Source organism: Pelmatolapia mariae, linkage group LG23, assembly GCF_036321145.2.
Source record: "Pelmatolapia mariae isolate MD_Pm_ZW linkage group LG23, Pm_UMD_F_2, whole genome shotgun sequence".
Lineage (NCBI taxonomy): Eukaryota > Metazoa > Chordata > Actinopteri > Cichliformes > Cichlidae > Pelmatolapia > Pelmatolapia mariae.
Window position 1 is genome coordinate 16,543,053 of NC_086246.1, and position 11,752 is coordinate 16,554,804.

The following is an 11,752-nucleotide window of genomic DNA, read 5'->3' on the forward strand; positions in this document are numbered from 1 at the left end:
TCTTTCAATACTACTTACTCAATAAAATATAGGATTTTGGTGCATTTGTTTATTTTTTCACTTCTGACATAATTTCATGCTACATTGTTAACTTTCCTACACTGCATCTGGCTTAAGTGGACAAATGCCCATCTGGATCACCAGTTAATGTTGTCTCAGGTGAAAAGTTTCACACCTCACGTTTTTCCTTTGCAGAAAGGGAAAAGGTGAAATCATTTATCTCCCGTTTCTATTGAACATTTATCATCTCATAAACTTTCTGCGTTGCATAATCAGCACCCTAAAGCACAGACACCGTTCTCTACGCAGTACTTTCATATTGGTTTATGTGGGAAGGCTGCCCCCCCCGCGTTCGGCAGCTCACCCCATTTCTGATGCAAGAGCACCACCTATCAGCCACGCATATGGTTGCTCTATGGGGTCGTGGAAAATTTCTCCAGCTGCCTGGAGACATTCCTGAACAATTACCTGCCATCTACTGGAAGTAGCCGAAGTTACAGTTATTCTTTTTTTCGAACCTGTTGCTTTTAAGGTGGAATTCCACAATCTGTCCATTCACCCTCATCACTGATGTTTGCTTCTATAAGTCAACAGTAAAAACAAACACAAAAAATAGATACAGAGAGAGAATAAGCAATGTAAGATCCATCAAACTTGGTCCGAAAAAATTAATTCAATAATTTCACACATGTGTCTTTAAAGTCGTAACATTGCTCTAACCTTAAAATATTTAAGGGTAATATCAGTATGCTTGCCTTTAAAAACTGCATAATTATTTTGATGATTTCTTTAAAAAAAAATGTATGCGGGGTATTTTCATTCATTTCTGACGTGTCTTGCAAGCACTGTAGATAACAGGAACCCTGCTTTGCCAGTTACTTTTTAATGAAACTCCAGCGTAAACTCTTCCTGTGTCTAAGAGGAGATCAGCAGTCGGTACGGGCGGGGGAAGGAGCCCGAGGGCTGGGGCTGTGCCTGCCGTGGCTGTAGTGCAGAAACAGCCCAGTGGAGGAACCGCTCCACCTTAAGACCTCGGCGGCCCCTCTCTGCTCCCTCTCCCCGGGGAGCAGAGCGGTGGAACCTGGCCACGGCGCACCACAGCCGGCTTGGCACAGAGAAGGTGAGTACGGCTTCTGGAGCCCAGGCCAGCACGATATTGTTCCCATTCCCCAGCTTCCCTTCTTCAGCTGCAGTGACACTTACAATACTGCTCCACATCAGCCACTACACGCCTTCGCCATGCTGGAAATGGATTAACGTCTAATGAACGTTATATAGCTCTGAGAAAGTAGAACACCGCCTCTATAACAAAGCTTTATCAGGTATACACTAAAAGTGGCCTTAAGACGTTTCCAGTGAAATTCTTCAAAAGTCTATATTATAAGGTGAATGCTAATATAACCCACATACAGCAATGATACCGTGAGGGGCTTTAAGAGTAACTGTTGTGACAGATAAGCACGGGCCAAAGAAGAAAAGTTCCTCGGCCAAGATCTCCCTCTCTCTCCTCCACAATGATTGATTATCATGGCAACGCTCCAGGTCGCTGGTGCGTTTTCGTTGCGCACGGGATTCGGCCCCACTCAGATCAAAGGGCCCTCAGGAAAGGGGTGGTCCCGGGATATGGGGATAAATAGGAGGGACCGGCTCAGTTCTGACAGAAGGCAGAACAGACCAGACGGTCCTGCAGAGCAAAGACTTGCCTCTGACCTGACAGCTAGATTTAGACACGGAGACATCTCAGTTTTGGAGAAAGAGATAGAGAGATAGAGGCGACCTGTTGGATTTTACTGCTACAACACTTATTGTCGTTTAATGAACGGACTTCTTTGCAACAGTTCAAATCTGCACATAACTTTTAAATGAGTTTTGCACTGGATTTGATTTTTTCTTAGTTATTTGTTTAGATTTATATACGTGTGCGTAATATTGGGTTTGGGGGTTTTTGTGAGTTCAAAGACCTTTTTTTAGTTCATGGTGGATTTTTAAAGGATTTACTTCTTCATTGTAAAGACTTAACTCTCAGTTTATCTTTCCACTTGTCGGATTCCACAGTTCCATGATGTCGTTTTTACGCTTTTCCATCAGTTTAATTGCCGCTCTGTGCGTCGGCGCAGCGCACGGTGCTTGGGAGCAGGGCACCGTTGTGCCGGTCAGGTTAGACCCGACGGCCCGGTCGGAGAGCGAAACCGAACCGTGGCGGACTCTTTCCGCGGAGGAGAGCGAGAAGGAGGCGGAAATGAGAGTGTATCGGTTGGACGTATTTGGCATGCAGCTGGTTTTGCGTCTAGAGCCTGACCAGACCTTTTTGGCGCCAGGTTTCGTCTTCCACATCGTGGGGACTCCCGTGTCTGAACCGACACCGAAACCTAATAGCGGAGCCGAGCCGGGTTGCTTCTACTCGGGCACGGTGAACGGGGATGAGCGCTCCGCCGCTGCGCTCAACCTGTGCCATGGACTCAGGGGCGGATTCTACTTCAAGGGCGAAGAGTACTTTATTCAGCCCCTTAACTCCACTGATTTCTTGGGCACTGACGAGGATGTGCATACGATTCGCCGGAGAGGCCGGGCAGCTTCGGCTGAGGAGAGCACCTCCAAGTGCGGGGTCAACGAGGACGAGGAGAGGGTGCCAAAGAATCTGGGGAAAGCGGCCAGTCACGGAGCCCCTAACGCAGACCAGACAGGTAATGCTGTGCGCATTTTACACGCTGTTACTCATTTTTATGACGAACTAAGCTGAAATGCGGAGAGCAGCAACATAAAAGAAGCAAAGGAAACCCAACAAGGTTATTTATGTATTTAAAAAAACGAAAAGTATTCAGCTTTAAATATTAAAAAAGAGAGCAAAGATTAGATTTTATGTTAAACTTGTAAATGTAGCAAAAGTTAATGTGTCAGGGTTGCACAGCGTGCGCGATGCACTCGGCTACCTTTTGACAGCTCTGTCAGCGCACTGCCAGTGAGGAAGGGAGGGGAGGAAAGGTGGGGGTGGTGTGTGTGCGTGTGTGTGTGTGTGTGGGGGGGGGGGGGGTGTAAACTACTTTAAGAGGAAAGAAGAGGAGGAGTGTGGGTGAAGGGGGTTGGGGCCAGTCAGAGCCCGGTAGCGCTGAGGCGTGTAAACTCGCCTCCTGGTACAACTCTCACCGGCAGACACTCTTCCCCCTACCCCACCCCCAGAAAGGATTTTCTCCCTTCGCTCTTTCTCTCTCTGGCATAATTTTCCACCAGAGAAGGTCAGTTTAAGAATGCGTGGACCCCGAGGAGGAGGAGCTGTTGGTGGTGTGACGCTGAGTCATGGCAGCCAGGCTGCTCCAGGCACATCCGGAGCTCTCCTGGGAGCCTCTATCCCTCTGAGAAGAAAAAAAAAATAACGGGTCTCTGTAGCTGCTATTTAGGACACTGCTGCTGAGTTCTGCTGTGTGCAAGTTGCCCCAGATAAACTGAATGACTTCAATTATAAGAAATGCTAGAGGGCAGTTAAACTTAGGACTAACATAATAACTGCTCATAAAACCTCTGCTCTCAGCTCACCACAGGGCCAGGCGTTTTGTTTCCACCCCTCGTTACCTGGAGATCATGCTGGTGGCTGACCAGTCTATGGCCGAGTTCCACGGCACGGGGCTCAAACCTTACCTCCTGACCATCATGGCAGTGGCGTCCCGCCTTTACCGCCACCCTAGTATCCACAACTCAATCAGCCTGGCGGTGGTGAAGCTGCTGGTGGTGTACGAGGAGGAGCGAGGTCCTCAGGTGTCATCCAACGCTGCCATGACTCTCCGCAACTTCTGCAAGTGGCAGCGACAGCACAATCCTCCAAGCGACCGCCACCCGGAGCACTACGACACGGCCGTGCTCTTCACCAGGACGGTAAGTCAGAGTGTTTGTTTTATGGTAGAGCATATAATAGAACAGGTGTGGAGAAATGGGGAGTATTCACAATCTTGCTCTCCACTTTCTGCTTTGTTAGGACCTTTGCGGTGCCCACTCGTGTGACACTTTGGGCATGGCGGATGTTGGCACGGTGTGTGACCCGGACAGGAGCTGCTCGATTATTGAGGACGATGGACTCCAAGCAGCATTTACAGTGGCACACGAACTGGGTAAGTAAAAAAAAAAAGTTTGGCCATGATGTAAAATCTTTTTAATCACATGCAACACTTATTAAATAACTTATTTCATCTCCTCCTTCAGGCCACGTGTTTAACATGCCTCATGATGATGCCCAGCTGTGTTCTGGCGTCAACGGTGCCCACTGGGGTTCCCACATGATGGCCTCCACCCTGTCTAACTTGGACCAGCAGCAGCCTTGGTCTGCTTGCTCCGCCCTCATGGTCACCACCTTCCTGGACAACGGCCATGGTCAGTGTCTGCTGGATAAACCTGTTAAGCCCCAGCCACTGCCCCAGCCCCTGCCCGGGGCAGTCTATGATGCTGACCATCAGTGTCGCCTGACCTTTGGTGAAGACTCCCAGCACTGCCCTGACCTGAGCAGCACTTGTGCAGCTCTGTGGTGCACTGTGACTACATCCAATGGTTTGCTCGTGTGCCAAACCAAGAACTTCCCATGGGCTGATGGGACACCCTGCGGGCATGACAGCTACTGCTTGGCTGGGCACTGTCTCACTAAGAGCCAGGCCGCTAAACACCAGGTATGACCTAGACCTGATTTAAGCACGTTTTTTCTACATGCTGTTAGTCTGCTGGACCAATCAAGCTATAATTTTTAAATTGCCCTGATTTCAGACTCCTGTTAATGGTGGATGGGGTCCCTGGGGTCCCTGGGGCGACTGCTCTCGGACCTGTGGCGGAGGAGTGCAGTATTCCTTCCGTTCCTGTGATAACCCTGTGCCTAAGAATGGGGGGAAATACTGCGAGGGAAAGAGGATCCAGTACCGCTCATGCAACACAGAAGTGTGCCCAGACACCAATGGTAAGAAATTTTGTCGATTAAATAGAAATAATTCACTTCCCACTCATTACCTGGGTGTGAATGCTGGGCTGCGGTTATAGACTAGCACTAAAGCTGACTTATCCTTGTCTCTTTGTCAGGCCTGTCTTTCCGTGAGGAGCAGTGCTTGGCCCACAATGACATGTCAGCTCAAGTGTCACTGGGTTCAGGCGAGGGCGTCGAGTGGGTGCCCAAGTACGCTGGAGTTTCACCTAAAGACCGCTGCAAGCTGGTGTGCAGGGCCAAGGGGACCGGATACTTCTTTGTCCTCAAGTCTAAGGTGAGAGTTTCTAAAGGCTACAAAAAAACAATATTTATAGTGCACAAGTTTGTTATTACCCTCAACAGTCCTCTTAGTCATGCAGACATCCAAGTGAAAGGATTAGTCATTGCACTTTTTTTCCCCACCCTCTGGATTTCAGTCTCAGCATAGAAAAGTCACCTTTTACCTTTTAAATCTTACAAAGCAAAACTTTAATGTCCCATTTGTGCTTCTCTGCTGACCCCAGGTGGCTGACGGCACACCATGCAGCCCTGATTCCACCTCAGTCTGCGTCCAGGGCCAGTGTGTGAAGGCTGGATGTGATCGTATCATTGGCTCCAACCGGCGCTTCGATAAGTGTGGCGTGTGTGGCGGAGATGGTTCGACCTGCAAGAAGGTGTCAGGCTCTATGGAGCGTGCCAGGTAGACATCTGACCTTAAAATATTTATCACTCTTGTATCAATTTTTTTTAATATATATGTTGCTAAATTTATCCTCCACCTGTGTCTGTTTCAGGCCTGGTTACCAGGATGTTGTAACTATCCCTGCTGGTGCCACACACCTCGACATCAAGCAGCGTGCTCCAGCCAGTAGTCGTCACGATAACAGCTACTTGGCAGTGCGGCGCCAGGATGGAACCTATTTACTTAATGGTGATTACAAGCTGATGACCATGGAGACTGACATTCCCCTCCCAGGGGCACTCTTGCGCTACAGCGGCTCCTCAGCCACTCTGGAGCGCATCAGGAGCTTCGCCCCGCTCCCTGAGGCCCTCACAATCCAGGTGCTTTCTGTAGGGGAATCCCCGAGGCCCAGGGTTAAGTACAGCTACTTTGCCCCTCGTCCCAATCATGCTGCTTCATCCTCCAACAACAACAACATTGGAGGCCGTCGGAAGTCTATCAATGCCATCCAAGAGGTGGGAGGAGCCGAGTGGACTCTGAGGGAGTGGGGTCCCTGTTCCCAGACCTGCGGAGGTGTGCAACAGAGAGAGGTCGTGTGTCTGGACTCCCAGGGACATCCCTCTGGAGACTGCCCAGAGGAGCTTCGCCCTTTGGCCTCACGGTCCTGCGCCCTCCATTCCTGCCCCTCCTGGCTTCTTGGAGAATGGTCACCGTGCTCTAAGACCTGCGGCCGAGGTTTTCGTAAACGTGCATTGCGCTGCATCGACCACGACGGGCGCACGCTAACCAACGACAGCTGTGACCCCAAAGACCGTCCGCGACCCCTGCTGGAGCTGTGCGATCAGAGTGCCTGCTAAGGACTCTGGATTTCAGTCTCAGCATAGAGACTGAAATCTAACCTTCTGTTACACCAGCACTCGGAAAGACAGCAGATTAAAAACTCTGATCTTTTCTGCCCACAGAGGCTAATGAATGTTTACATCCAGAGTGAGAGTGCTGCAGAATTCAGTGTGTCCACAATTGTCACTGTAACTATCAATATTTAGCCATTCCCTCCATCACTCCGGGGGTTAAATGTTGAACAGTAGGACTGAACATAGCTTGCTGCCTGTCTGTCCTCCTTGTAAAGCAGTGGCACATTTCATTTGCGTCCCATTGAGGGGAAGAACGCATGGACATTCCTGATTTCCCTAAAAGAGGATGCTGCTTATCATGCCAATGTCACACCTGTGTGTGTTTGTGTGTGTGTCAGACAGTGTGCGTGTGTCATAATTTTAATGCATGTATATAATGTTTGTCCAAGCTGGGCTGGACAGATAAATAATGGTTGGAATGGGGGAGGAGCTTAATCGCACAGTATATAAAGAGACAAAAGGAAGAGAATAGCTCATAATCTAACTGCTCACCCCATCAGGTATGGAAAATAAGATGGCTCATTGTCATGTCCAAACTTCAGTCTGCATTTATTTATCATAAACCTGAAGCACTTCATCTTCTTTTCTATTCTTTTGTTTTAGCCAGCGGCACATTGTAACACCCAGTTTCTCTGAATGCCTCAGTACAGTGTTTTTTAGCCATATCTTGCCCTCATCTACACAGCCTTCCAAGAGGGAATTCCTCAAAGACCAAAGAGGTGTGTGTGTGTGTGTGAACATGCGTGTGCGTGGAGACCTAAAGAGGGACGTGTCTCTTACTACTACTTCATAAGTAAGTCTCTCCTGCCTTCTATGAAGGCACCATGTTTTGTTTTTCTTCCTTTTGTATAGAATATCCAAACTTTATTTATTTTTGTACAGCCTGTTAAATATAACCATGTGGCTTTTTAAAAAAATATTATTTTTTATTTGTTATTGAGGTCAAAGAAGGAAGTAGAATATATAGAGTATTTATACAGTGTTTTATATATATAAATGGTCCTAGGTTCATGAATAAAACATCACATTAACTTGTGCAATTTATGCGTCCCGAGTTGTTTGTCTGACTCAAAGTTATGCATTATTAGCAGAGCCCAACGTTTATCAGCTGATATTAGCTATTTGCTGAGATCTCAGTACTGGAATTTATGATGGAGTAAAGAATAAACAAGAGAAACATCCTTTAGCCATTTTGTACGTGTTGATATTGTTTTAATCTGACAATCGACTATTGTGCCGGCAACTTCCCAACCAGCTCATACAAGTAGAGTCAGGCACAGCATAAGCAAGTAATTCACAACTACATTACTTTTAAACTGCATAGCCGTATTATCTCAATAAGGACTTTAAAATAACTAAACTTAACAAATGTTAGGGAAATTCCTCTATGTTTCGTATGTCTGAAAGAAAAAATATCAGCTAATATATATCAACTGCTTAAATCAATAAATATTGGTTGGTATCAGTATTGGTCTTAAAATCAGGCTCTAACAAATTATAAAAGCAGGCTGTAGCTGCCAGCTGTTTGCTAGGCTCCATCTCCACTAATTTGACAGGACCTCTCAATTGTGTTTATGGTGTCTGTGGCCCTATGAGCATTTTTAATGCATTTTGTATGACAAACAACATTCCTCAGTGTGGGAAAGTCCGTCCAAGACATCTGTGCGACAGTTGTGGTCAGTGAAAGCATGTTACCTCGCTAATCCAGACTATTAGGGTCAACTGATGCACTCCAATACACACATGCACCTTAAAAAATATCTAACTTTAAAATTAGACTTCACAGAGCCGATGTTGCTACATTCATCTGTTACATACAGCCTATGGTTCCAGTGAGCTCTGGGGGCGCAGTTTGACAACTTCTTCGTTATTATTTATTGATGGTTGGCAAACAGCAAAATGAAATTTGACGACTTACGCAAAATGTGATTTTTGTGTGTCTTTGTGTGTGATTCAGAGTTCATCCACTAGATGGGACTACATCAACTTTTCTCCTCCACTATGACTGCAGTCTGTACACCACTATATTCCATAACTAACCATTTAGAGGTCTGTGTCTCAGAAACGTTTGAGTTGCAAGAGGAAAGAGGGAAGGGAAGGGCTTTAGTCATTTGGGTGAACTGGCCCCTTTAAATAATGGTGTAACTGGACTGAAGAGAAGACTGCAAAACAACCAGTTCATTAGCTGTTATCAGCCCAAATCTGTTGTTTGAGCTGCTCACAAAACCTTTTTATATGCTCAGTATTATCAGAATCAGAGTACTTTATTATTCTGTGAGGAAATTATATAATCACAGTTGCTCCCCAAGCTTCTAAAAAGCAGGGTGAAATATTTTTTCTCTGAAAATTTAAGTCAATGCCAGAGAAGCTTAAAATAATTATAGGAAAAAGTGAATTCAACAACAACTGCAGGAATGAAATCTTAATAGTAAGACAGCAGGAATAAATAACAAACAAGAGAAATATATACAAAACAAGAAAAAGGCACACATTAGAGAACAGGTCACATGACATGATATCATTTTCTCTACATTTTCTACTCATAGTTTTAACTGAATAACAAATAACATGTATTTTAAAGTCACAGACAATGAAAACTAACAGAAATCAGGGTGTAAAATTTACTTTTTTAAATTGATGTTAACTTGAAGTGCTGAATTAGTTATGTTGTAAGTTCAATTCACTTCAATCTGTATAGTGCCAAATAGAATGAAATGATGGCTTTCTCAAGGTGTTTCACTCTGTAAGGTAAGGTAAACAACCTTACAGTATTAAAAAGTAAACCCCAACAGACAAACCCCTTTGAGCCAAGCACTAGGCCACAGTGGGGAGGAAGAAACCTCTGGCAGAACCAGGCTCAATGAGTGGCGGCCATTTATTTTTTTTAAAACAAAAAAATAAACTGAACTGTTGCAACTGCTGGAGCGCCCCTGGCTGTTTTTCTGTACAAATTTCTAAAGAAAATTGTATTTTTCTTACTTACAGCTGTCTTATAGCCCATTATGTTTAAATATGTTTCTTTGCTGAGAATTTCCTGTCCTTGTCAGTTTATTTTTTCTGCAAAAAAATTAAATAGTTTACATAGTGACTTGTCCAGCACTGTTTTTTAAAATTATTAGCAGTTTATTTTTATTAGTAGTAGTAGGGCTGGGCGATATGGCCTAAAATTCATATCGCGATATAATTTGAAGCATGTGCGATAACGATATATATCACGATATATTCTTTTCTTCTGTATAACGTATTTTCTACACTATAAGGCACACTTAAAATCCTTTAATTTTCTCAAAAATCGAGAGTGTGCCTTATGTATGAATTCTGGTTGTGCTCACTGACCTTGAACCGATTTTGGCGTGTAGAAATCTGTTAAAAAATGTTTTAGTACAACTTTGGTAAGCCTGCTGATGGACTGCTTGATGGATTGTCAGAGCATTACGGCTGCCGTAGTGAGGAGTAATCTGGGTCCAAAACTCCGTCCCTTCAGGTCCCAAAGTCAAACGAACACTGAGAGTTAAAAACAGTCTAAATTCTTTCATCTTTAATTAAATCATCAGCGTTGCTGCTTTATCGGGTGTAACAATTAAGTTTAACATCCATGCATCCATGAAAACAGAATTTATTAAATTTAACGGAGTTAGAAGTTAACAGGAAGTTAGCTCGCTAGTTTACACCTAAACATTTCATACCATGTTCTGACAGAGATTTTTGAAACTAATTAAAACGTACAGCTCTGCTACCACTTCCAACATAAATGAAGACAGAAAACTAAACAGCAGTGGCGTTTGCAGGGTTACCGAAGTTAGACTACCTGGTATATAATGTTGTGCTACGTGATTGCTAGCGACACAGCTATGTTAGCATAACATTAGCACAGTGAAGCTGGAGGATGAACGGCAACTTTTTTTCCACTCAATAAAAGTTAACGTGAGGGATTCTGGTGGTTAGGGACACATGCAATCGCATAGCAGGATGCTATACACGGGCCAAACTTCAGTCAGGAGAACATAATTTACTGATGATAATGGTTGTAGCCGCTGTGATACTTTCTACCAAAACAGGCGCAGCTTGATGACATCATCAACATGCGCTATCGCGATAGAGCGATATAGTCAAAATCTCTATCGTTGGCCAAATCTATATCGTTTCTATCGTATATCGTTTATATCGCCCACCCCTAAGTAGTAGTATTATTATTAGCAGCAGCAGTTCAAACTTTACAGTTACAGCCTTAATTATGAAATTCTTCTTCTGTGATAATTACATTTACAGACGTCAGGGGCATGACATTTTTTGTAGGCTGTGAACTAAATCCCAACGCCATGGCCTCTTGCATTCCCAGTGCTTAAAGGCTTCACAGCTGTTATACGTAGTTACAGTAGTAATTATTCATTTTTTTTCCATGTTCGGTACATTTACAGACATCAGGGGTTTTTTGTAGGCTACGTGCCAGCATAAATACTCAAGTATGTTTCTGTCGCCATCACGTTTTAATTAGCAGCAAACTAGCTAAGCGCAGGGATGCGCGGGCCCTTTGCGCGGTCTAGTGAATGATGCCCGGGAAAAAAAGGGGTCAAAGTATTAGCGCAATCTTTGGAGGGGGGTTTTTGTTTTGTTTTTTAAAATAAATCTAAATCGGATGAATTATAATTACCATGTTAATTCAAAGTTTCAATAAACGCCCTTTTTAAAAGAAAAGTACCTGGTCTTGCTCGCGTTTCAAATGCCTGTTGCTGGACTGACTCCTAAAGGTGGTACAAAAGAGTGAAACAGAGGCAGAGCGCTGCAAAGAGTAAAAAAACTAGCTTCACTGACATGTGGTGGATCGGCTGTAGAACAACGGCGCTCGGATGGAAGAGCGCAGTCTAGCGGAAAGGAAGATGAAAAGGCGCTGCTTAAGGATGCTGGCACAGAACCGGACAATTCTTTGGATTATTCTTTAGGAGAGGGTAACAAACTATCTTATCACTTAATGCTTTAAAAACAAACGGACGTCTTTCAGAGGCACGTTAAGTTTAGTGGAAAACGAAAGTGAAACTTACCGCATGTTGTAAAACAGTATTTGATGCAGTTAGTGTGGAGTTTTTGGCACTTTATGAAGCTGGTTTACACTATCACTATTAAAAATGCCAAAGAGAAGACAAATAGGGCATGCAACTTGAGCCAATAAACCCTGCAACTTGTAAGATAGCAGATGAAAGAGAGGTGGGAAGGACATGTAAGTTA

At 44.6% G+C, this 11,752-nt stretch overlaps 1 protein-coding gene across 1 annotated transcript; it reads left to right on the plus strand.

The window, feature by feature from the left end:
• The first annotated feature begins 1,675 nt into the window (after positions 1-1,675).
• adamts1 (ADAM metallopeptidase with thrombospondin type 1 motif, 1) lies at positions 1,676-7,678 on the plus strand. The gene is made up of 8 exons (XM_063467004.1): positions 1,676-2,684; positions 3,527-3,867; positions 3,968-4,100; positions 4,192-4,649; positions 4,744-4,930; positions 5,050-5,228; positions 5,458-5,633; positions 5,728-7,678. The coding sequence occupies exons 1-8, from the start codon at positions 2,060-2,062 to the stop codon at positions 6,470-6,472; spliced, it is 2,844 nt and encodes a 947-aa protein (XP_063323074.1). The 5' UTR covers positions 1,676-2,059; the 3' UTR covers positions 6,473-7,678.
• The last annotated feature ends 4,074 nt before the right edge of the window (positions 7,679-11,752 follow it).

Excerpts from the sequence above, each read along its gene's own strand:
- adamts1 (XM_063467004.1), top strand. The coding sequence starts at position 2,060 with ATGATGTCGTTTTTACGCTTTTCCATCAGTTTAATTGCCGCTCTGTGC. Across the intron at positions 3,868-3,967 it reads CCGTGCTCTTCACCAGGACG|GACCTTTGCGGTGCCCACTC; the intron begins GTAAGTCAGAGT and ends CTGCTTTGTTAG. Across the intron at positions 4,650-4,743 it reads GCCAGGCCGCTAAACACCAG|ACTCCTGTTAATGGTGGATG; the intron begins GTATGACCTAGA and ends CCCTGATTTCAG.